Source organism: Narcine bancroftii, chromosome 7 (genome assembly GCF_036971445.1).
Source record: "Narcine bancroftii isolate sNarBan1 chromosome 7, sNarBan1.hap1, whole genome shotgun sequence".
Taxonomy (NCBI): domain Eukaryota; kingdom Metazoa; phylum Chordata; class Chondrichthyes; order Torpediniformes; family Narcinidae; genus Narcine; species Narcine bancroftii.
The window spans coordinates 13197338-13224638 of record NC_091475.1 but is presented as its reverse complement, the minus strand read 5'-3'; the positions used below and the strand labels follow the sequence as shown (position 1 = coordinate 13224638).

Genomic DNA, 27301 nt, shown 5'->3' with positions numbered 1-27301 from the left:
TGTGTGTGACCTATGACCTTTGCTATTAACTCACGAATAAAGGTATGAAGCACATTGCTCAGGATGCAGGAATGGCCTAGCAATTAAACTGTCGACATTGTGTCACTGTGCTGGGTCCTGCATACTGCATCTCACAGCTTCACTTCAATAGTCATTGAAATGTGATATGATTCCCTTCACTGATTGTTGCCTTTTGCTGCATCTGACCATACATTTTGTCCTTGAGATCACTGCAGTGGAGTGGAGACAGCCACCCACCTCTGTGCTGAATGAATATTCACTAAGAGTGTTTGGAGAAGGATTCAAAACTCCCTGTCACGGTTCATCCCCAGAGCAATCTCTGATCCAAGGCCTGTTCCCAGGGAGGCACACAGAATCAGACATCCAGAACTGCTGGAAGACCATCAACTCGGGATAGACACACTTTTGGTCTAACCGAAACCTGTTGGTCTTTTAGTACACGCAGATGTCGGTGAGGGAATGCTGCCAATTGGCACTTCCCAGGCTGCAGAAATACGTGCTAAGGGAAGCACAGAGATTTAGTGCAGCCAATGCAAGGGCTCGGTAAGGATCACAGTTTAGAGTCCTCCCATTACCAGGCATTGAGGGAATGAGACTTAAGCCCCTCAAACAACAGAGAGCGAAGCAATAAGTTGCCACAGGGATGGTAATGGTGTATTTAGAGAACAAATATAACAATGTACATTGATGGGAATGTACAGATATGACTGACACTATGGGTGTGAAAAGACTTTGAATGTTTTATTGTAACTAATTTATTGTGAATAAAGTCTATTTTTGGAAAAAAAAATGTTTCTTGCATCTGAGTTGCAAGAAACAATCACTGGCCTGCTAATCATCTCTGGGCTGCTAGTGGATCAGGGCATACTTACCATGGCAGTGGAGGGGACTGTCCACAACATTGAGTGGGCACTGGAGATTGTAAACCACTTTCCTCATCTGTCCCTTCACACTCTTGGCAGGCTTATCCACTATCGCGTTACAGAGAGAATTCAGAGTCAATTGGAAAGCACTGGTGATTAGAGGGTTCAGGAACACAGAGGCTGCAGAAGGTAGCAAACACAGCTAGGTCCATCACAGAGTCAGACTTTCCATCCTTTCCAGATATCTATGTGGGCCACTGCCTCAAGAAGATGGCCAACTTCATAAAGGACCCCTATCACCCTGCTCACAACTTCTTCTCTCTGCTACCTTTGGGCAGAAGGTATAAAAGCCTGAAAACTAGCACGTCTAGTTTCAAGAACAGCTTCTTTCCCGCAGCTATCAGGTTCCTGAACCTCCCCTTGATACACTAATTACTGACTTCTCCAATATCACAAAAGGACTGACTGCAATATTGCAAGCCATTTTTTTTGCACCAGGATTATTGTGAATATTTATTATCCATCTTATTATTTCTCGACTCTTTTAATTTAATTCAGTTAGTTTTTCTTAAAGCGTTCAGCAACTGCAAATAAGATTTCCAGGCTTACAATGTGTATGATAATGTACTCATTACCATTATCATCTTGTCATCTTGCAATACTTAAATGTGCGGGAGGAATGAGGAACTCAACAATGGATATAACCAGCTTTTCGGGCCTGACCCCTTCCTCAAAGTATGAACAAGAAGCAGGCAGGTGCCCAGGAACCTGAATATAAAGGTGACCTGCATGACCTGCTGAGTTTCTCTAGCACTTCTGTGTATTGAACTACAATCGTAGCATCTGCAGACTTTCCTGTTTAACATCATTATCATCTTTTTCCCTTTAGTCTCCAATGGATTTGGATCTGAATTGGAGAGGACAATCTTTGGCTTTTAGAAGAGCCAAAATATTCACACCCTTTACTTTGGAAAGAATTTGCTTTGTTTTGCCATTTATCTTGAGTGGCAATTTATCTTGATGAATGGTTGAACTTAAAACCCTAATGTGCAAAATAGTTCAAGCGATTTTTTTTTGGAGCATTCTTCCATGTGCTGTGGTTAATCAGGCCATTTACATTCCCTGACTTGTAGTTTGTAAAGTTCCTCTGTGACATGCAGTGCAGATCCGAGCTGCTGACAAGGCCATCTGTGTGAATTAGTTTCCTGTAATTTTACTTAAAATGTTGATGACAATGGTTGCCACTTGTACGTGGGGAGTTGCCACTTGTACGTGGGGAGTTGCCACTTGTACGTGAGGAGTTGCCACATGTATGTGGGGAGTTGCCACTTGTACGTGGGGAGTTGCTATCTCCATCCTTTCCTCCCTCAACTAATCCTACCTCCCAGTCAACCTCTCCCTCATCTTAATCCACCCACCTTTTGGCGGCTATTGCCTCGCCCTCTTCCCCCTGACTTCATTATGCTGGCTATCTCCCCTTCACTCTTTCAGAGTGAAACATGAAAGTCTGCAAACACTATGATTGTAGTAAAAACACTCAGAAATGCTGGAGGAACTCAGCTGGTCTCATATCATCCAAAGGAGGTAAAGATATGCTACCAACTTTTCGGACCTGAGCCCTTCTTCAAGGAAGGACAGGAAGGCATCAGAATGAAGATTGAAGAGTGACCGGGGGAGGAGTCCAGGTCAACAAAAGGTATTAATTGGATATGATAAGGGGAAAGGGAAACGAGTCTGAGTAAGAACATGGTCCAAGAGCTTGAGAGCAGCAGGGAGTTCAGCTAGGAAACAGTGAGAGAGATTCTCACAGAACTCCCTTCGAAAAGAGGAGGTGAACTTCTTCAGGGTAGACGTCCCTCAAAGAGATTTCTGAATGGAGTGAAACCCAAAAGTCTGCAGACTTTGTGATTGCTGGAAGAACTCAGCTGGTCTACTCTTTCAGTCCTTATAAAGGATCTCAACCTAAAACGTCAACTGTCCATTTCCCTCCACAGATCTTGCCTGACCTCTTGAGTTCCTCTGTTTTTTTTTGCTTCAGATGCCATAATCTGCCCTCTCTTGTGTTGGCGGTGAACCTCTGCTGGGATTGGATATTGAGGCAATGGTTTATTGCCTGCTTTTCAGAATGATCAATTCTACTCAGGGGCCACCATGATGAGGTGGTCCTGATGGAATCATTCTGACTGCATGGAGTGGTGGAGAAATCCTGCTAGATCCCAAGCTTTTTGCAGGACACAGGCAGAGTAGATTTGGAGCGGTTTGACCCTGACAGGGACAGGGTGGGGAGACAAACTCTTGTCAGATAATGACTCCCAGACTTTAGGGAATTCATTCCCCCACCCCTGCACCAAAATGAAGGACATTGAATTTGGATGTAATTTTGAATACAAAACAATTTAAATCATAACATTTGAACTGCCCAATGCATTCAAATAAATGGATATTCCTTCATGCATAATTCTTGCAACAGGACCCAGCAAATATGCAAATAGGAAATTTATATTTAGCAAAGCAGCTTGTGGGCTTTTTTTCACACTTGGCACACTGCAGATCTCGGCGAGTCACAAAGGGCTCCTTCAGCTTCTATGCCAGCCCCTCCTTCCCTCTTCGTTCTCGTAAAAAAAAAATCAGGCACCTCCGATTACATGCTGTTCTGTTCCAAAGCTGCTTCCATAGCAACGAAAAGAACCTGGAGTTTTCAGGGATAACATACATGTCTGCCACAGTCGACGAGTGGAAAGTAAGGGTGGGATGGCAGGGGTGGGGGAGAGACAATAAGGTGGACATAGATGGTGAAAATACAACCTCAGTGGTTGCTATGGTGTTGTACACATGACAACAAGCAATTCATTTCATTAATGGTGACCATAGACTTCCAGTTGCCTGACACTTTAAACCCACATTTCACCCATCTCCATTCTTTAATATTAACAGTCCTGGTAATCCTTGGTCATTGTTTTTTTCTCTCTTTACAGACCCCTACACTTCCAACTGATAATCTTGAAATTCAGGAGGGAGCTCTATCACAACCTGTGAATTTTCCCGGTTACCCACGGAAAACCAGACACGTGACTGCCGTGTGATGGATTGGATTGTGCCTTTGAGGGACTTATGAATTTAAAGGTTTTATTTGTGTGTTCTAGTTTAGTTTTTTGCAAAAGATAACAAAACTGCAATGGAAGCATTTTGAATGTGAAAGTTTGCTCTAAAGAGGAGTCACTCGTTAATAGGAAATGACTGAATGGAATCCCTGCGTGCAAAATGAATCAAGACACTGTGCACCTTGCCTATTCGACAGAAGTGAAATTATGCTCAAGGAGGGAACTGTCTCTCTTCTCTGACAAAGACCTTCTCAAATAGGACAAAGCCAGCTTCTTACTTCCAATTTTTTTTTAAAGTTGCTCGTGAAATAACTTGAAAAGAAAGAGATTGAATTCAACCTTGTTTAATCACTTCCTCATTTAATTCCATGGTGCTCTTGCACTGTCAGCTAACAGCCTGGACTGTCTGCCAGTAGAGCACAGGAAGAAGGAACATCATCCACATCAATTCTTACTCCTGCCTCTACATCACTCCAGATCAGGCTGACTTCCTCCAATCTCCTTGTGACTCTGCAACTGACATTCAAGCGAGAGTGAAACACCTTTTGTTGGTTTGGATCGTCCCCCAACCAGACTTCAGTCTTTATCCTTGTGCCTTCCTGTTCTTAGCTTGAAGAAGGGCTCAGGCCCGAAACATCAGTAATATACTGGCTGAGTTCCTCCAGCGTTTCTGTGTGATTTTAGTGACATTCAAGCTCCTTGATCCATTTATCACCAGAACAATGTTTTGAAGGCACCCTATTCCTCTGCCCCTCTTCTCTTCTTCTAGGAGTAATCTTTTATGTAAAAAGCCCTCTCCTCCACACCAGGTTTTGAATCTATGGCACTAGATTTCCAAAAGAACTTTTATTTATATCATGCTTTTCACAAGCTCAGGACATTAGCCAGTGAAGAACTCATCCAACAGCAGGGAACCTCCCAGTGGCCAACCTTTTTAATATCACATATCATTGCCACACTGATATGTCTGTCCATGGCCTCATGTACTGTCAAATAAAGACTGCCTAAAAATTGGAAGGACAACACTTTATGTTCCATCTTGGCTGTCTCCAAGCAGATGGGATCAATTTATTCAAACTGGCTCTTGGACTGAATGTACTTGTTGTAGAACAGAAGGATGAGGGGGAACCTCGTAAAGGCATTTCAAATACTGAAAGGCCAGGATAGAGTAGATATGGCAAGATTGTTTCCCATGGTAGGGGAGTCTAGGACAAGAGGGAGCAACTTCAGGAAAAAAGGGCATCAAATTAAAACAGAGCTATGGAAAAATTTCTTTAGTCAGAGGGTCGTGAGTCTGTGGAACTTGTCACAGGTGGCTGTGGGTGTATTTAAGGCAGAGATTGACAGGAATTTGATTACTCAGGGCATCAAGGATTACAGGGAGAAACCCGGGGAGTGTAGCTGAGTGGGAGGATGGATCAGCTCATGATAGAATGATGGAACAGACTCGATGGGCCGATTGGCCTAATTTTTCTCCTATATCTTGTGATCAATTTCTGTTCATCCCACTCCTAGTCTGTCTCTTTCTCTCACTCATCTCACTTCCTCCTTCTCCCTATCTCCTCCCTTTCCTTCTCCTATCAGTGAGTTTCTCTTCTTACCCCCTCTACCCACTTCCCTGATCACTTTTCAGCTTCTTTCTTTTCTACCCTCCCACCTGTATCCACTCATGGCTTCTGCCCTTTCCCCTTCCTCTTTCCTCTCTTCTCCTCCCCCCACCTCTTTAGTCGGGCATCTGTCAGATTTTCCACCTTCCTGACGACAAGCTCAGGCCCGTATCCTTGCACCTTTTACTTCCTACGGATACTGCGTGACATGCTGAGTTTCTCCAGAACTTTTGTGTACTGCAAATGACCCTTCAGAACATAATAGTGGGAATTAAGCCATCAGTTTGGCCATTGGAAGTATATGCAATTAGAAGTATTGCAATAACCACAGGGCAGGGGGAAAATAATCTTTCTTTGGGTGGCTGCTCTATGCGCCCTTGTTCGTCATAGTCTCTATTGCTCAGAACTTGTAGTTCGACAGATCACTGAGGCTGTACCACAGGTGTTTGAATTCATGGCCCAGGATAAATTTCAAGTCAAGTCGCGATTATTTGTCATTCATACTATAAACATTAGTGTACAGTGGAAAATGAGAGAGCACCGTGGAGCTGGTTATTTAAACTATTGGCCAAGGCATTAGCGAGAAGGTAGCCTATCTTCTTTGGATTACCTACCTACCACAGCTGAGCTACTTTGAGGGGAAAATACCTGGTTGATTTTGTATTGGATCACATGGTACTTCAACAGGTTGCCCAACACTCATACTTATTGTACATTGGACTGCATTGAGGATGTTTCTGAGCCATTGAGAGGTCAATAAATATATTTTATATACTGATACAAATGCTCATGTGAACCTCTGAGTGTTAATCATTGGATGTAAATTAGATTGGTTGATGATTTGCTCATAAATGATTTGCTACTCATTGAGAGTTCTTAGAAGAGTTAAATTAAAATGGCTCAGGGATGTGGCTGTGGTAATAGCAGTGTTGGTGCGGATCAAGGAGGAGAGGTAACAGCGACACACCTTCTCACGCTGGGGACCCTGGGAAGGGTGGGGCAGCAGGTTCACGCCTTCCCGTGCTGGTGACCTTGGGAGGAGTGGGACGGCAGGGACATGCCGTCCTGTACTAGTGTGGACCCAGGAGGAGTGGGACAGCAGGGACTCACCTTACCGCACTGACACTGGTAAACACCTAGGAGGGGTGGGACAGCAGGTTCATGTCTCCCCGCGCTGGTGTGGAACCGGGAGGAGTGGGGCTGCAGGGATGCGCCATCCCGCACTGGCACTGGTACACACCCGGGAGGAGAGGGGTAGCAGCCCACTTGTTACGCTGATTGCTTTGTTCAATTTTTAGCACTTGTTTCATGGGGCCAGAGGTATATCTTTTAACATCAGCCAACCCACAGAGGTCTCCTTAAGAAAGATGATGACCCCCACGCTTGGCAGCCTAGAACACAAGGGTTGTGAGTTCCAGAGGATCAATGCACTGGCACCAGAGCAGGAGATCACCACCCCCATCAAGAAGGAGAAGTAGGGTAGGAGACCGCAGGGTAAGGGACACAGCAGGGGACCAGCCAGGGGCTCGGCGGCTGAAGGACTTACACCAAGCTACAGGATGCCTACGGGCTGCTGAAGACAGGCTCATGGAAGGCCAGCAATCTGGGACTGGGAATTATGAGGGTGCCAATGGTGAGCAGGGCTCCCAGAGGGTCTCCAGGCATTAACAGCTTTGGTATGGACCCAGAGATGGAGGAGGGTGACAGATTCACCGTTGGAATGGACAGGAGGCTATGCGGCTATAGAGTTCATAGGAACACAAGATGTAGTGGCATCAGAGGAGGTGACAGGATCCATGGAGACTCAATAGCCTCTTTTTAACTGCAGCACCTGGGTGGCCCTCCTGGGACCCAAGTGTTATCACTGGGTCAAAGGTGCTGGAAGCAACTTTTAAATTGCAAAGGTTCCAACCCCCGCAATGATATGTCACGCACTCATTGGAAGGTCTGCCGGCTGCCCAGTGACGCATGCACGCAAGCGCTGACGTCACCGAAATAAGCGAGTCGGCCATTTTTGCTTTCAAATCGCCTGTGGATGCAACCTAGGTAAGTTTAACTGGGTTCCCCGGCTACCTCTGAGGTAGATCATGGACCTGGTTGAATTCTCATGGGGTTGTCCGTGTCAGACCCTTTCTAACTGCCGGATAACTGGGGCGCTAACTGGGAAAATTGTCCAGTTAACCCCATTTTTCACGGCAGTTTGCAATGGCCTAATGTCTCTGAAGGGACTCTCTTTTGCTGCTCTATCTCTTCTTGGTAGGAGTCTCAGACTAGTGGTGTCCCGTTGTACACCTTTATGGGCAAATGTAAGGAAACACATTTTGTGTATTTGTGTACATGACAACGAAGGAACCTTATATTTGGAATTTTTGAACCAGTCGAGTTAGTGGGACAAGGTGTGGGTACACATGTCAAATGCTGTGTCATTTGATTTCTGATATATGAACATGAATAAAATTCTTCATCTTTTCCTTCTGCAGACATTTCCTCACTTGCCGGTTTTCTCTTGTCAAATCAGGGTATAAGACACCCTTGCTCATTGTTTTAATTGTCTTTGGTTTCTCAAATCACTTAATTGACGAAATTTTAATTTCTTGTCACCACTAGTGGTTAAACATGTTGATAGGGCACACACTTTGAATTATTGCAAATTAATCCCTGCTCACCGATAACACTGGGCAATGAAGATTTTTCTTCCTGAACACATTTTGGTGTATTTTTTGGATATTGGACTGCTGATCACAAAAATTACCTTAAAAATTTCTTATCACATATCGTTTTTTTAGATATTGTGATTTCCTGTCATATTTTAAGTCTACTTTAAGCACACAAAGCCACGAAGTGCAACGTGTTATTGAAAATTCATTTTCTACATTCGCACGAGGACGTCTTCCCTACTGATCTTGGTGCAGTTAGTGATGAACATGGTGAAAGGTTTCACCAGGACATTGTGAAAAGTGATATCGGGGCAACGGGAATCCATCAATGCTGGCCGACTATTGTTGGACACCGACACGAGAGGCATCAGATGCTGAGTACAAAAGAAAATCAGTGACAAAGCATTTTTAGGTCAGTTGAACTAACGCAACGTGTCAGCATCAATATGCGATTAATCGTGCTAAATTCAATTTAAGTTAATGTAATGTTACTCCAAATTCTTATCTGAAATGACCTTCATGTTACCTTTGTCTGTCATGATCCTCAATTCTTTTCTAGGAAGCAAACCCTTTGAAAAAATTGTGAGTTCCAGTGTAAGTGGATCTGTCACTCACCTGAATCCACTGCAGGTCAGGTGAGAATGAAAGGTGACCATAACAGGGGCATTGTGAGCATTCTCGTGGAAGGACAAGGAGCAAAAATCAGCGTGTTCCTTTATTTCTCCAGATGAAGATCCACGAGAGACTGCAGATGCTGGATTCCAGGGCAAGGAACAAGGAACAACCCGCTGGACGAATTCAGCAGGTCAAGTAGCTTCTGTGGTGGGGTGGGGTGGGGTGGGGGGGGTGGGAAGTAACTGTTGATGTTTTGGGTTGAAACCCTGCAACTGGATATGAGATCATAGGATCCCAATGACTGTTCTGCTTGTGTTAGTACACAAGGACATGGGGGCAGCCACTCCACTGAGGTCTGCCCCAGATACCTTCACCATTTGATGGAGTGAGCTCGTATTTCTTCTTTGCACAAAAAAAGAGCAAAGAATGCCAGAAGCTTTCAGCAGCGTTTCAGGTCAAGGACAAACATTACAACTGATGTAGTGAGAAGTCACATGGGCTTTACCTTGCAGAGACAAGACCACATTTGGAAACCCTGTGGTAGGTGGTCAAGATTGAGCTCCTTTAAATTGTACAACTGAAACAAAATGACACAGGAAGCAAATTAAAACAAAGTTTCATCTGCAATAAAAAAAATGTAAGACCATAAGGCAGAGACACCGAATTAGGCAATTCAGCCCATTGAGTCCGTCCTACCATTCCTTCATGGCTGATGTACTATGCTTTCTAACACCATTCCCCTGCCTTCTCCCTGTAAGAGAACATGGAACATCGAATATTACTGCACAGTACAGGCCCTTCAGCCCTCTATGCTGTGCCAACCAATACTGTATATTCCTACCAAAAAAAAGTACTAAACCCTTCCTACCTCATAACTCTCTATTTTTCTTTCATCCATGTGCCTGTCTAAGAGTCGATTAAATGCCCCTAATGTTTCAGCCTCAACCACAACCCCCGGCAAGGCATTCCAAGCACCCACAACTGTTTGTGTAAAAACACTTATGCTTGATGTCTCCCCTAAACTTTCCTCCCTTCACTTTGTAGAGATGTCCCATGGTGTTTGCTATTCTGCCCTGAGATAAGGCACTGGCTGTCCACCTTATCTATGGCTCTCAGAATCTTCCAGACCACCATTAAGCCTCCTCTTATTCTTTGCGCGTCAAAGAGAGAAGTCCCAGCTCTGCTAACCTTGCATCATAAGACATTTTTCAATCCTGGCAATATCCTGGTAAATCTCCTGTTTTCCCTCTCCGTCATTCGTATAATGAGGTGACAAGAACGGAGCACAACATTTCAAGTGTGGCATCACCAGAGATTTGTAGAGTTGCAACATGATCTCTCAATTCCTGAATTCAACCCCCTAATTTATGAAACCCAGCATCCTATAGGCCAGGGGTTCCCAACTTTTTTGTTCCTCTGTACCCCCTGGGCATTTTTATAGGTTCCCGCGTACCCCTAAAAATTAAGGATAAAATAAACCATGACATTGTGCAATCTGACTGCAGATTACAACACCATGTATTGGACAGTAGTGGTTATTCTCTCAAACCCAATGTACCCCCTGAAAAGTACAAATGTACCACTGGGGGTACATGTACCCCAGGCTGGGAACCCCTTCTATAGGCCTTCTTAACTATCCTATCAACCTGAGCAGTAACCTTGATAGATGCATGGATTTGGACCCCAAGGTCCCTCTGTCCCTCCACACTGTTAAGTATCCGACCATTAACAATGTACTCAGTGTTTGGTTTTGACCAGGGAAAGCATTTATTTCTGTCTACCACTGTCCACATTCGCTGAACTTTCAGTGGAACAGTGCAAACTTTACAAGTAAATTTGCCTGTAAGTGTTGGGGACTTCAATATGTAGTAAAACCCCCGATATCCAGCACCAATGCCGGATAAGTGTATTTTCCAGTTGCTTGAGGCTTACTCTGACAATATCTAACTAATACTCCCACAATAAGAATGAACAGATTAAGAGTCAAAAATACTAAGCTATACTTTCACGGAACAAACTTCACTTGCATGAATATATAAACCTTAAAGCACTTTACTTTATTTTCAGCCACCTTTTTAGAAAACATCGAACAATCACTATATCTGCAATTCCCCTGCCCCCCCAGGGAGCTGCCTAAATGATGAACATTATAGGTAATTAACCTCCCCTCCCCCAAGTTTACAGATAAAGCCTCTGACCATGGTGAGTCTTACTCAACAGGGATAAAGAGAGACTTTAAGAGAGTCACCCCAATGGTGAGTGCCATCAACCATCTCTTCATCCTGGGCAACGCTATTGCCGTTTCACACAACTTTATTCCAACAGCTGCTACGAGCAAAGCCCGAGATCGCTATTTTGTCCAGTTGTCCAATCGGATGGTAAATAAATTTGAACTTGGAACTTAATGACCGAGCACCTCTGCCCAGAGTCCTCATTGAATGGGTGCACATTGAGGAAGTGCTTTACCAGTCCCTGAAATAATCCAAAATAACTCTTTCAATTCTTCATCTACCTCACCTCCTTTAAGAGCTTCCTGACAGCCCACAATTCAAACAGGATTCATGCCAACTCCTCCTACCGTTTCTCGGCACTGTATGACCTGCCGACTTGCTGCAGCACATTTGTGTCTAACACTACAATGACAGCATCTGCAGATTTTCCTTTTTAATTCCATGGTTGATCCATTCTTTCTGGCAGGCGAATAGGAAAGAGAATAGAGATAAATGAGTGTAGCAAGAGCAGTGCTGGAGTTGCAACTTTTTAATAAGTAGATAAGTAAATCTTGGATGGTCAATTAACTGATAAAACAACGATAGTAAAATAAGCAAAGTAAAGGGATATGAGGATAGTACTATGGCGGCACACCTATTTGCAGCAGCGAACCAGCCCTGCTTGTCACGCACGGTCAGCAGAGCAGCCGCGGCAAAGATGGCACTGCGGGTCCTTCTCTTCCGGTACAGAGTGGAAGTACGCGCTTACATCAGCGTGACGCGAGTTCCATTACACCAGGGGCAGGCTCCGGGTGGCCTTAAAGATTGCGGCGCGAACTTCAAAGTAAATCAGTTGTGCTCAATGAGCTCACGGCCTGCTGTCTCATTTCTTCTCGCTACGCTCACGCACAACCTGCTACAGTACAGTGTTTATCAATTGATTAAGTGAGTGGGGAAAACTTGACGTTAAACTGTGGCAAAAAATTGTGAAATTTTCCATTTTGGTGACAAAAGTGAAAAAAAACTTTCTAAATGGTGAGAGCTTGCAGAATTCTGGGCTGATGAATATTCAAGTGTTCTTGATTTGCAAAAGGCTGACATATAGGTGCATTTAGTACTTAGAAGGCAGACCGAATGTTGCTGATCATTGCTCGGGGAATTGAATACAAAAATGGAGAGGTTTTGCTTTAGTTACCTTAGGGGTGAGTGGCACCATGTCTGGAGTATTTTTCACAGTCTTGATATCCTTATTTTGCAAGGTTACAATTTGTATTTCTTTTTAAGAGATACAGCACGCTAACAGGCCCTTCCAACCCACACCATGTAACCCATTAACCCTGTATTTCTTTTGAATGTGGGAAGAAACCGGACTCTTCGGGGAAAATCCACAATCGTGCTACTCAAATATATGTTGGAAACAATTCAGGGAAGGATTACAACTCAGAATTGTAATGGTTTGATTATTTTTTTAAGGAAATGCTGGCCAAGCCAGACTAGTGTCCATTGGATTTAAGAAAGATGAGAAGGAATTTGACTGAAAATTTTAAGATCCTGTGGGGTGGGGGGGGGGGGGGGGCATGGTTAGCACAACCCCAGTGACCTGGGTTTGAATCTAGCACTGTCAGTAGGAAGTTTATGCTGACTTATTGTCCATTTTTTTATACAACCCATTATTGTGGTAACAGCAGCGAATTTGTGAATGGTGTTGTTGTCGTACCGAGCCTCACAGTCATACATGTTTAGTGAGAACAGCAGAAGGCTAAGAACGCAGCCCTGTGGTGCTTTGGTACTGATGGAGATTGGGGAGGAGATGTTCACTGCTTGTGGTCTGGAGGTGAGGGAATCCAGGATCCAATTACACAGTGGGGTGCTGAGTCCCAGGTCTTGGAGTTTGTTGATCAGTTTTGAGGGGATGATGGTGTTAATTTTGAAGGGTTGATGGTGTTGAATGCTGAACAGTAGTAAATAAAGAGCATCCTGATATCTCCATCTTTGCTCTCCAAGGGTTCCAGGGCTTTGTGTAGAGCCAGTGAGATGGCATCCGTCACAGACCTGTTGCTGAAGTAGGTGAATTGCGACAGATCTATGTTGCTGTTCAGACAGGAGATGATACACTTCAATACCAGCCTTTCAAAACACTTCATCACTGCTGATATGAGTGCCATTGGTCGATAGTCATCTCGGCAGGTTACCAAACTAATTTTGGGCACTGGTATGATTGGCACCTGTCTGAGACTTGGGTACCACCCCCTACCGGAGTAAGATGCTGATGCTATCAGTGAATACATTGATAAGGTAATGGTTTTTAATACATGGCCAGGTACTCCATCCAGGCTGGATGCTTTCCTCGGATTCAATCTCCTGAAAGCAACCCACATGTCATCCTCATGTATGGACAGGAGAGGGTCATCAGGGGACACAGGGGAGTGCAGTGGTGATTCCTCCTTGTTATTGTAGTTGAATTGGGTATAGAAGGCATTGAGTTCATCTGGGAGTGAAGCTTTGCCATCCCTTACAGCACTGGATTGCTTTTGTAGCAGATTATGCCATTTAGGCCCTGCCACAGCTATCGGGTACCCATTGTTGTTTCCATTTTTGTCCAGAAACCACTTCACCTGGGAGATGGCTCTCTCTCGGCTGTATCTGTTCCTTCTGTAGTGATCTTCCTCTTCTTCAAGGGGTAGTGGATGCAGTCTTTGAATATTTTTAAGAACTGGTGCTGGGGAACTCACAAAACATTTTGTTAATTGAGGGGTACGGTCAGCAAATCAGTGAAGTTCAGGATCCTTGTGCTTGTGCAAATCTCCGCAGCAATTGCATCAGTATACTTTCGCATTCAGATAATTTTCGCTCGCAAAATCCATTCCAATGTGCTTCGGTCTCTGAAAGTTTTGACACCAAACACAGCACATCATGTCTTTCATGGCTTCAGATTTTAAGCTGTGTTATTAAAGAGAAAACTGCTACAGGCTTAAACATACTTCCAAAATATATTAACACTTGTTCTAATATGTCATTGTCAGATAGCCATCACAGACACCAATTAATTCATCCTCAGCACCCTCTGTGCTCAAATGGGACAAACAAGTAATTAAAAATAGCTAGCTTTAAACTAATTGAACAGTCCAGAACAGTCGATGACCTGGGGACACTGTTGGCACAGGGACTTGGCTGTAAACCTGAAGCAAACTGTGTCAGTGCCCAACTTCCATCATAGTTCTTCACCCACAGGGTCTTTGGAACTAAACTGTGCTGAATTACATCTCCTTTACTGAATGAATTAAATTAAATTTAAAAAAAATTAGACATAGAGCACGGTAACAGGCCATTTAGGCCCAGTCCAATTTACACCCAATTACCTACACCCTCGGTACATTTCGAACAGTGGGAGGAAAAGGAGACTCCGGGGAAAATCCATGCAGACATGGGGAGAACGTACAAATTCCTTACAGTCAGCGCTGTAAAGGTGTTGTGCTAACTACTACACCTACACACTGCTGCCCCAAAAACTGAACAATTAGGCAAAAAAAAAATCTGAAGTGGTGCCATTGGAGAGAGCGGAGAGCATCACATCAATGAAGGCCAACCCTCGCAGGGGAACAGAATTTTCTTTGTGAGTTAAAATGTCATTTCAATGACCATTCTGATGAAAGGTCATCCACCTGATCTATTAATCTGATTTCTCTCTCTCAAGATTCTTCGTGATCTCCCAAGCATTTCCAGCACTTTCTGCTTTTATTTCGGATTTCCAGACTTTTCAGCACATAGCTTTCGTGAGCTTCATTGCAGCTGACCCGACATCACACAATTCTGATATTGGAACCCGAATTTCAAAGCGAAACACGAAAGTCAGTAGAGGCTGTAATTGTAGTAAATGCTCGAGGAACGCAGCTGGTCTTACAGTGTACATAGGAGGCGGAGATATATTATCGACCTTTCGGGCTCGAGGCCTCTGCAAGGTTTCAGCAAAAGAAGGCATCTGAATAAAGACTGAAGAATGACAGGGGGAAGAATTTGGGGTGAGGTGGGGGGGGGGGGGGTAACAGAAACCAGAGAAGCTGATGTTACTGTCATCCGTTGGAGGGTGCCCAGACGGAAGATGAGGTGTTGTTCCTCCAATTTGCAGGTGGTCTCACTCTGGCAGTTCATGAGACCGTGGACAGACACGTTAGCGAGGGAATGGATGGGGAATTGAAATGGGTGGCCACTGGCTATTACTGCGGACAAGTATTTCATCACAGGTGCCAACATTTCTTGCATTAATAATCAGTACAAAATTTCAATCAACATTCTTCCCAACTTCTTCTCTTTAATATCCCTCCTCCCCATACTCCCTCTCAACCTCACAAGAATGACATAGCATTTCCTGTGTTATTATTTATATCTGGCATTACGAAAACATATCATCTGGCTATTCTCACATGGCTGCTTGTTGGAGATTGCTATACATTGTCAGCTCTGAGTTGAACTTGGTCCAAGAGAGCTTACACACACACACACACACACACACACACACACACACACACACACACACACACACACACACACACACACACACACACACACACACACACACACACACACACACACACACACACACACACACACACACGCACACACACTCAACCTGAGCCAGTGATGAGAAAGACATCATGTTCTGCACCTCACACTGGTGAATGTACTCTGACTAAGAATGTCAAGCACCACAACGCTGAGCACGGGCACACCTCAGGCCTATGTGCTCAGCTCGCTCCTGTTCATGCTACTTATCCACAATTGTAACGCCAGATCCAGCTCCTATAGAGCCATTGTTTGCAGGTGACATGACAGCAGTCGGCCTCATCAGCAACAGTGATGAGTTGAAATACCGAGGAGAGGTGGAAAATCTCGTGATATGGTGCAAGAATAACAATCTGAGTCTCAATGCGGAGAAGACAAAGGAGATGATTGTGGACTTCAGGAGGACCAGGGACAACCACCTTCCACCGCACATTGGTAGCTCGGTTGCGGAGAAAGTGGAGAGCACCAAGTTCCTTAAGTAGTGATCTACCCCGGACACATAACATCTCCTCACTTGTCAGGAAGGCACACAGCGACCGCACTTCCTAAGAAAGCTGAGGCAGACTGGCCATTATTCTGTCAATTTTCTAAAGGAGCACTATTGAGAGCTGTATCACAGTATGATATGGTTGTTGTAGAGGTTCATCGCAGCAAAAAGGATCACGGGGGGGGGGGGGGGTCACCGTCCTCCCCGTTACTGGGATTGTTGTTTAAAGAAGGCTTGCAAAATCATGGAGGAATCTACAATCCTGCAGGCAGCATCTTCCATTTACTCCCATCAGGTAAAAGGTATAGAGGTATCAGAGACAGAACCACCAGGCTGTGGAACAGCTTCTTCCCACAGGCAATGAGGCTGATGAATGACTGCCTACGCAATCCTCTGTGACTCCATATATCATTTGTCTGTATGTGGGTTATGTCTGTACACGTGTTTTGGACCGTTCTGCATCATAGACCAGAAAGCACTGTTCCGTCAGGTTGTTCTGGCATATATAAACTGGAATTTGAACTTGACATCAGGGGCCAGGTACTGGATATGCTGGATACAGTCTAGTCTCTGGGGCCTGAATCCATACCTTGCTCCAGGTTCAGGAGTACCATACTGATGGTACAAATTTGTCACTAAAGCATGTTGGTAGATATAGGTTTGCCACTATATAACTCCAGAGTACAGTTGGGTGGGTACATCTTTTGCTGGCGTTAAATGCAGTTTCAAAGAGGTCATTTAAAGAGCTGGTTTTAAGTAAAAAAAATTTTTACTTGTTAGAATCAGGGAATGCATATGGGAACTTGATAGATTCATTCATAAAGCTGTCTCTGCAAAATAGAGCAATTATTGAGAATGGAAGGTGGGGAATTGAGCCCAACTCTCTTACGGGGAAGAGTGCAATGCGGTTGTCTCTCTAAAAGAAGATAAGTGCCTGATTTCAAATATTCCATTAGATCAGAAAAGAGTAAAAACCTTCTTTTCAAAAAGAGAGTGAATCAGAAATGAGGAAACACAGGGTTAGTTAGCTCAATATCTAATAGGGGGAAGATTCTGGAAGCCATTGTTCAAGATGTAACAGCTGAGCATTTAAATAAATGCAAGTTCATTGGGCAAAGTTAGCATGGATGGAGCAGCAAGAATTGGAATGTAACGTTGCTGCTCTATAAAACATTGGTTTAACGGCACTTGGATTATTGTGTGCATTTCTGGTCGCCAGATTGCAGGAAGGACAGTAGACAGGGTTCAGAGGAGAATCTTCCAAATGTTGCCTGACGTAAAAGGCAATAGTTATAAGGAGAGATTGGACCAGCTAGCTTTGTTCTTAGTGGAATTTTGGGGGCTGAGGAGTAACCATGGAAAGGTTTATGAAATTATGAGGGGGATAGATTGCATAGTTAATCTTTTTCCCAGGGCAGGGCAGCATAAAACTAAAAGGGCACAGGAGGCATTTAAAGAAAATCTGAGGGGTAGGTATTTCATACAGTGGTTAAATCGAATGAAGGAGAGGTGGAGGCAGTTCTAAAAGACATTTTGACAGATACTTGGATAGGAAAAGCATGGAAATGGAACAAATAGGAAATGGGACAAATGTCAGCAAATGGGATTTATGTAAGCATTGCAATTGGGGTGGACAAAAGGGCCCATTTCTATGCCGTTTGATTCTGATGAGCAAAAAGAAAATCAATGTTGATCAATGTTTTTTTTTGCGGAGGTAAAATGCTCTATGATAGATTTGCAGAAGATGACATATCAACGTTTAACGAGGAAAATAAAAGCTGAGAGAATAAATATACATTGGGACATGAAGATGAAAGGTTTGCTAAAGGAAGCAGAGAATGAGCATAAGTGCCTCTTTTTTGGTTTGGCAAGTTCTCATGAGTGGGATGGCTGGAAGGAACCTTGACGTTTTACCGCTTATATCAATGTCTTTGATCAAGGCACCGAAGGTTTTCTGATGACACAAAGGTGAGCCGGGGAGCCAACTGTGTAGAGGAAAAAGGAAGCTGCAGAGGGATTATGGAGAGGTGAAGTGGACGCGCAAAGATGTAACAAATGGCAATAATGGAGGAAACACGGAAGTCTACAGACACTCAGATCATAGTTAAAAAAACACAGAAATGCTGGAGGAACTCAGCCGGTCTCACAGTGTCCATAAGATCTCTTACCAACATTTTGGCCCTGAGCCCTTCTTCAGGGAATAAGCAAAAAGCAGGCAGGCGGCTATATAATGACTGGGAGAGAGAAGAGGAAGAATGGGCTGCTTCTTATACCTTGAAGAAGGCCTCAGCCCATAACGTCGGTAACAGATCTTTGTCTCCTATGGACGCTGCAAGACCGGCTGAGCTCCTCCAGCATTTCTGTATGTTTTTACTACAATGCAGAAAATGTCAAGTTGCCCATTCTTGCAGGTCATATGGGCAAGGCTTGTAATGCCTGAAATTCTGAAGGGCAAGAAAGAACTTGATTGAGGTAAATGAGACCCTGAAGGATTTTGAAGTAGTGAATCTATAACTAGAAGTTGCTGTTAAAACAAAAGGGTTATTTCAATTAAGAGACATTTCTCTCAGTGGATCGAGAGTATTTGGAATTCCATACTTTCCCCATATCTTTACAACCTCTCAGAGCACCATATCGGTCCCCTACTGATTTCCTTTTAACTTTATTCTCTCTCACATGCCCTCCTCCAAACACATCCAATCCTCCTACCACGCATCCACATGAGGGCAATTTACAGGTGCCAAGTCACTGAACAACCAGCACATTCTTTTGTGGGAGGAGTATCTGGAGAATATCCATGTGGTCCTAGGGGAAAAAAAAAAGTCCACAGAGACAGCATCCAAGATCAGGATTGAATCTGGGTTCCTGGATGCAACATGACTGTGCCACTAAAAGAGGTGGAAGTAGATTCCTCAAACTAGAGGAACCACATGAGTCACGGTTGGCACAGCAGTTAGCACAACACTATTATAGCACCAGCGACCTGGGTTCAAACCCAATGCTGTCCGTAAGGAGTATGTATGTTCTCCCGGTGTCTACATGGGTTTCTTCTGATGTTGTTAATTGGGTGTAATTGGGCTGCATCGGCTCACATGCTGAAAGGGTCTGTTACCATGCTCTATGTCAACATTCAAAGTAAAATTACGGCAGAGCTGATCAATACCAAATAAGCAAGGGAGTGGGGGGTGGGGGGGGGGGAAAGTTTACCATGGGTTAGGGTGAGAAAGTAGGTTTGAGATGAAAACCAGAAAATCCATGACCCTATTAAATGGGAGCATGGACATCCCTGCTACTAATTCATATGTTTCATTATCAGTTAAGGCAAAGAAATTAACCGCAAGAACAAAAACAGACTTCTACTGTCCTATTTAACCTTTCTGCTTGTGTCATTGAGGACCTCTCAGCTGATCCCCTTTTCTGAGTTGGATACTGTTAGCAATTTTAGGTGTCGCACCTGTTCTGGGTAATGTCTATTTGAAATCTTACTTTGAATGGAGATGTATTTGTGACTGATGACAGACATTTTCATATTTTCTCTGGCAAGAATTTGAAAAGCCATCATTTGATTTCTTTTTTTTTAATCAACCAATCAACCCCAATGGTACATGCTGCTAATCACTTAACATGGAAACATAAAAACCAGGAGGAGAAGGTCATATTTTCACCACCCCTACTACTGATAATTCGTTAACCAGACTGTAATTTTCTGCTTTACCTCTCCTTCCTTTTTTTAAAATTAATGGAGCTATATTTGCCACCCTCCCTTCTGCGGAAAAGATTCCATTATCCATAAGATGCCAACCAATGCACTCAGTATTTCTACAGTGAATGTATTCATCCTCTGGGAAGCAGATTATCAAGCCCTTTGGAACCATAGAATACTACAGGACAGAAACAGGCCCCTTCGGCCCTCTAGTCCTACTTTCTTCAGCACTTTTTAAAAACATATTAATTTCCTGCTTGGCTTAAGTTTTCTGGGACTTGTTTGTTCCCCAACTAAACATTCTCCCATTCTCCATCTTTACTAATAGTCTTCTCTTAGTGTACGTGTAGAAGCATTTACTGTCTAACTTTAAGATACTTGCAAGTTTACTCTCATACCCTGTTTTCACCCTCCTAATAAAACAAATCGCTGAGTGTGGAGCTGCTTCTAATTCAGATTGGGCACTTCCTCTGGCAATTTTAAATTGCTCCTCTTTTGATGTAATTGACCACTTTTCTCAGCTGTTGAGTAATCTGGTAGGGTTTAGTCACAGTCCAGAGCCCTGATCAATATCTGTTTTTCAGTGGCTCGTCCATATTGCAAGTGCTGTGTGGCGGTAGAAGGATGGAGGAGTCATTGTAACTCAGCAATCTACACTGGCCTTCTCGCTGGTTGATGATCAGCAGTGAAAGCCCTGGATCATTCTTCTCCCCACTTGCTCAGCCCATCTGGCCAAGATCAGCTACTCAACTTGGTCTATGTCAGGGGTGGCCAAACTTCCTTAACCTGAGATCCACATGTGATAAACTTCAAATGTTTGGGGGCCGCAAGACATGAAAAAAAATATTACATACACGTTTTTACTCTTAGATGCACATTTTGTTACAGTGTGTGTGTGATAGTCAAATTTTGTGGACCAATTTTTGGGGTAAAATTTAAGGTGCATAGTACTTTTACGCGATAAGTACTTGAGTCATTCGGGGTGTCGGGAGCTCGGAGGGGAAGGCGGATGGTCAGAATCAGGAGGTAAGTCTACGTTCGAGGCTTCAGGAGCTCCGGAGGGTGGGCGGCCAGAGCCTGGGTGAGATCCAGCGATCGGAGAGTCGGGAGCTTAGATGGGCAGGCGACAGGGACAAAAAAAAAATAGATGGTCGACTTTTACATGGCATCGATTATTACACACGTATTTCCGCGAGCCACACATTATATGCCAAAGAGCTGCATGTGGCTTGTGAGCCACAGTTTGGCCACCCGTAGTCTATAACTAAGTGAGATCAGCTTAATAACCTTTGTGGTATTGCTCAAAAGGATAACAGAGCACTTCTAAACAGAGCAACCCTCAGCTTTACTTATTTAATAAATGTCTACTGAGCATTTCAGAGCAAACCAGTTAAAATAATTCCTCTATCACTCCTTCAATCCACACATTATTATTTTTGACTTCATGCATGACCATTAAGAATGAAAGGGAAATTGTATAATGCATGATTATGGGATGGGTGCAATGCATCAAAGTTTGAATTTGACATAGCGGCTAAATAATAAATGAGAATTCCATTTCAAGACAAATGTTGAATGTATATTCTGAAAAGAAGGACAATTTAATCAAACAGTAACTCACTTTATAAAACGATGGGCCTTCTGATATGGAGAGTTGCAATGAGATGTCACAAGCAAGCCCACCCTGTGTCTGTGTGTGACATTAGTGCACGAATATTAAATGGGTTAATGCACGTGCGAGGAAATAGCTGATAAAATTAAGCCATTGATTTGCGACCTCTCTCAACGTCAGATGCAACGGAAGCAGAGGGCTAATGTACTTGGTGAGCACCCATTGCGGTCTAACATGAGTGGCTTCCTCGTAAACTGGAAATAGAACTGCACTTTTAACAATTGTCTATACTTCAGTGGCAGACTGCTTGGGTTATTTTGGAGACTGATTTATTGCCTTATGGAAGAAGCTCAACTTTATGATAAAAAGTTATTTTCAAAATGGTGTGTGGGACCAGATGATAGTATTGTTTTGCATCAGAGGCTGCTCGCCATTCTCAACAACAGCGCTAACGAGCATGTACCATTAGAACATCCAAGTTATCATCCATGGATGAAATCTGAATGTGCAGAGAAGGAAGGGAAGGCTCGCATCAGCTTCATGGTTATGAGTTGAGAGCTCATTGAATGTGTATAAATAACATTTGTGCATTCAAGTGTCTCCAACAAAAGAGTGTTTAACCACCCTGATGACCAATGGTATTGCTAATCACCGAGTTCTCTGGGCATCAGCATTGACCAGAGACTAAGCTGAGGTGGTCACACAGGTTCTGAAAGTTAATTAACCTAAGTTAGTGACCAAGCTTACCAGAGACAAGCTATCTTGCATTGAGGAAGATTTCCTGACACATCATAGTCTTTCCAACACGTGAAAGGCACAAGCCCAGATCATGGTGGTGGAGAAGCGTCTACTTGTCTTGCTTAGTGTAGCTCCAACCAACTCTCAAGAAGCTCATTTACCATCTCCAATGTGTAATTGTCTCCCCATCCATGATTCTAAACCTCAAATGGTGGACTGTGGTTTCACTGTGCACCACTTTTTCAAACACTCCAACTGCAACTTCTAAGCTTGCAACCACTAATACCAAGGAGGTCAAGGGCAGCAGATGCCTGAGAACGCTGGTTTCCCTCCAAATCACTCAACTTCCTGACTTCCAGTAGAAACACAATGCCGGAGAAACTCAGCAGGCCAAACAGCATACTTTATAGAGCAAAGATATGATACATTTTGGGCTTGAGCCCTGTATAAAGGTATGAGCAAAATGTGGGCACGCACAGACCCACAAGCATGAGGTAATAGGTAAATAATGGAGGGAGGGCACACCAGCAAATGGGGGAGGGGGTATAGCTCTGTGAATTGGGAGGGAAAGGGAAGAAGAGAGAGAGAGAGAGAGAGAGAGAGGAAAGAAGACAGAGGAAGGGGGAAGAGAGGGAGAACAGTGAGTGGGTTACAGAAAATGGAGAAGTTGATAATAATGCCATCTGGGTTGGAGAGAGCCCAGATGGAAAATTGGGTGCTGCTCCTCCAATTTTCGGGTAATCTTGGGGAACTCAGCATGTCCTGCTTCTTGTCTTGGGGGAAAGGAATTGTGGACATCAGGGTGTCTGCAGTTGTCTTCTCATGGAGTGAGAATCAATGGATAAAGATTTTCACTTGCTTTCAAAATATGCCATAGAGATCTGTGCACCAATATATCAGGAAAGTGGGGTTCTCCAGGAAGCCATCTTTTGTTTTTGCAGACATTTTCAATGTTTCAAATTTGCTTCTAGTGTAAGGCTGGGAATACACTGTATTGTTATCTAAACATCTGAAGGGATATCGACTTGGGGCAGGTAAGTGGAGATGAGATTGAGAGGGACAGGTGAAAATCAGAAACAGTGTGAGGACTTGAATGACACATATTGATTTTTCACAATACATTGCCTGGCAAATGGATGAATCTTTCCCTTTGTGGAAAGCAGGTTGTGCCATTAAACATTTAGTGGTTAAAAACAGCAAAGTCTTCACCCAGAAATTAATCCCTTGGTTCACAGTTCAATATGTGCCATTTTGTTCTGCAGCATATTACATTCCCCTTCTGAAAATCCATCGAGTTCATCTCAGCGACACATGGCACTGCTGGCCAGGGACACATTTCTGGCCACATCATTAAGGGTCAATTTAAACAGTTACAGCCAAATGATCAGGATCCCTCTGAACTCAAGGTGGCTGAAGTAGTTATTAATTAGCACTATTCACTTGACAGAATTTGGAGAGTGATGTAGAGGCCCATTGATGTGTTTTCTTCAGGAAAGCTCAATGACCAAAGAAGTGACAGCCAAGAGGACCCAACACCAAGGAACTCATCCTCTGCTACCTCTCGCAATCTTGTGTTTCCAAACTGGTCCAGGGGGCACATACAGTCCATGAGATTTTTGTATCCTGCCTTCCTGACAGAGTGAAGAACCCAGACCTCTTGGACCCTTGAACTTCCCCTTGGCGCACTAACCGTAAAGTGCTCTGACAGCACAGAAGGACTAATGCAAGAGACTTCTTTTGCACTAGGATTACTGTGAATATTTATTAACCTATGGTGGTGTGATAGTACAGATTTATCACCAATGTACATAGTGTATATAGTTACTGTATCTAGACTGTGCTTACAGCGATTGGCTGAGAGCTAAGCCACGCCTATTGTCTGGGCCTTAAAGGGTTGTGTCCCTAGCCAGGTCGAATCATTCCGGACTGGTCGGCCACCTGTGAAGAGCTCCTGTCTTTTGCTAATAAAAGCCTTGGTTTGGATCAACTAGTCTTTGGTTCTTTCGACGAGCTCTACAGGTGGTTATACCAATAGGTGAATATGTGACTGGCCCGTCTCCCACTGGTGACCCTGGAATAAAGGTCGACCTCCCTCTTCCTGTCCTCAGTCAAGCAGTGGGCCAGCTACAAGTCTAAAGTGTAATAAAGCCTATCATTCCTCACTCTATGGCTTTGGAGTTATTGATAGAGCCTATCACCTATCTTATGTTTTTATCGTCTCTTTTAATTTAATTCAACTAGTTATCTATTATAGTTTTTCTTACCTGTTCACCAGCAGCAAGTAAAAATTTTGGTGCATATGCAGATTGTACACTAAACTCATATCCACTTCTTCCAGTACCTGGAATGATTTTTTTGATGCTGGATCCCGATTGGTCTCACCTGCATAAATATTGGATCCTTGTCCCATTTAGAACACGGAACATGACAACATAGTACAGGCCCTTTGGACCACGGTGTTGTGCCGACCTCCTCCCTACCTCATGACCTTCTATTTTCCTTTCACTCATCTGCCTCTTGAATGCCCCTAATGTTCCAGCCTCCACCAGGTTGGCCTTTCAAATGTTCCTTTGCATCCGATGTGAAAACTTTGCTGTTTTTAACCACTAAATGTTTAATGGCACAACCTGCTTTCCACAAAGGGAAAGATTCATCCATTTGCCTTGCAAATCCTGCAAACTCAAATTCCGCTCTATCAATGCACGTTGTTGAACAAGAAAGTCAGCAGATGCTGTGGTTGTGATGCAATACACAAAAGTGTTGGAGAAACTCACCAGGCCCTGCTGTGCCCATCGGATGCAAAGGAACATATCCAATGTTTCGGGCCTTTGCTTTCAGTAGACGTCATGTGACCTGCTAGGCCCCTCCAGCACTTTTGAGTATTGCGCAATTTAATGAAAGTCTTTTTCTTTCAGTTTGGTTCATTGGGGTAACCAGGAACTGAATTACTCTCATTAAATATCTAACAATGTCTCTCTTGTGAGCCTACAAATGGGTTTCCATCTGCCAGGGGATGCCACTTGTCATTTTTTTGAACACAATCTGCATCACTCGCTGACATTAAAAATGGATGTGGACTTCTGCCAGTTGCTTTGTGGCACTGCATCAGCATATTTTCATTCTGACTGATGATACATGATTTTATGATTGATTTAGAAATTAACCTCCGCCTGTGTTTTATTAGAATTTTAAGTGATGCAAAGGAGTTGTAGCCGGCACAATCACATACACTCGAGAAACTCTCAGTAACCACGGTTGTTAACATTGTTCACACTGCAGCTCTGAAAGGAAGGTCAGCCTGCACTCCTCAGATATCACAGGAAATATTTTGTTCTCATTTGTTGCTTTCTTGAGGCCTGGTTGCCAGGAGGATGAGGAATTAAAGATTGACCCCTTACACAGCCAGAGTTCTGGACCATTGTTCCAGAGGGTTGATGTTTGAATTGCAGCCTGACAGCTAGGTATTTCAAAGTAATTAGATAAACATGATAGTCACTATATTGGTGATTTTGGATCTACCAGGTTGTTGTAACAACCCTTCCATTTCACAAATTTTCTTCAGGAAAGGTAGACTGTCAACACATGACTCCAGACCTTCCAAAACTGTTGATAATTACAATCATTTTTTTTTAAATTGTATTTATCACTTGTATCAATGACAATTATTCAATTATTAATAGTACATTATAATACTATTGAGTACAAGATGATACAATTAAAAAAAAAATTCTCCCCTCCCCAAATAAGGAAAAGAAAAAGAAAGAAAACGTCTAAACTATATATTAATCACTATTCATATTTTCATAACATAATTTTGTATCTTCTAATTATTGATGGACAGGAGTGGGTGATGTGGATGGACCTTTGTTAAAGAATTTCATCTATGGTTCCCAAATCTTATAAAAGTTCCCAATTTGATTCCTTAAGCTGTGTAGAGCACGTCAAAAGAACCAAAGACTTGTTGATCCAAACCAAGGCTTTTATTAACTAAGAAGATTAGAGCATATCACAAGTAGGTCGACCACTCCAGAATGACCTGGTCTGGCTGGGAGCAATCCTTTAAGACCTGCCAGTAGGTGGCAAGGCTTTTATTAACTAAAAGGCTGGAGCATATCACAAGTAGGTCGACCTGTCCAGAATGACCTGGCCTGGCTTGGAGCAATCCTTTAAGACCTGCCAGTAGGTGGCAAGGCTTTTATTAACTAAAAGACTGGAGCATATCACAAGTAGGTCGACCAGTCCAGAATGACCTGGTCTGGCTAGGAACAATCTTTTAAGACCTGCCAGTAGGTGGCAAGGCTTTTATTAACTAAAAGACTGGAGCTTATCACAAGTAGGTCAACCAGTCCAGAATGTCCTGGTCTGGCTAGGAGCAATCCTTTAAGACCTGCCAGTAGGTGGCAAGGCTTTTATTAACTAAAAGACTGGAGCATATCACAAGTAGGTCGACCAGTCCAGAATGACCTGGTCTGGCTAGGAGCAAATCTTTAAGACCTGCCAGTAGGTGTGGCCACACTCTCAGCCAATCACAGTCATCCTACACTACCATCTGTACATATACACATTGGTGATAGAATCTTACAAGCTGTAATTTTTTTCTAGTGGTATACAATTTTGCATTTCAGTGTTCCATCTAGCCATCATTATAAAACTTTCTGTTTTCCACGTTACTGCCACATGGTTTTTTTTTGCTACTGCTATCGCAATACTCAAAAAATATAGTTGATTTTTATCTATCTTCAATTTTATATCTGGTTCATATATATCACCAAGTAAAAATATTCTCGGGTCTTCTTGTATTTTTATCTTCGTAATTTGTCCAAATAATACACTCAAATCTTTCCAAAATGTTTCCACTTTAACACAGGACCAAATTAAATGTAGAAAAGTCCCTACTTCCTTGTTACATCAATAAAATTTATCGGAATAATTTGAGTTAGGTCCATTTAATTTATATGGAGTATGGTATAACTGATATAAATTACAGTCTTAATCTAGCAATATCCACAGTTTAATTTTAAATACCTTTTACAATGAGAAGGGTTCTTCTGCAGACAGACTACCAGTTTATCTCTAGCATTACAGAGAGTAGAGCATAATTTACACAGAATGTGATCACACTAAGAA

General features: G+C 43.2%; 1 protein-coding gene across 13 annotated transcripts in view; it reads left to right on the top strand.

Annotated features, from left to right (window-relative positions):
* LOC138738523 (immunoglobulin superfamily member 5-like) overlaps positions 1 to 27301 on the top strand; it is a 166342-nt gene that overhangs the window by 80905 nt on the left and 58136 nt on the right. For 11 of the 13 annotated variants that reach the window (XM_069888877.1, XM_069888876.1, XM_069888882.1 and 8 more), the window contains one exon: positions 8977 to 9054. In XM_069888877.1, coding sequence (XP_069744978.1) covers positions 8977 to 9054 — 78 coding nt within the window. Of the gene's footprint in view, positions 1 to 3859; positions 6377 to 7650; positions 8662 to 8808; positions 8885 to 8976; positions 9061 to 27301 lie in introns of those variants that run through there. The other 2 variants (XR_011341585.1, XM_069888885.1) reach the window with 2 other exon arrangements.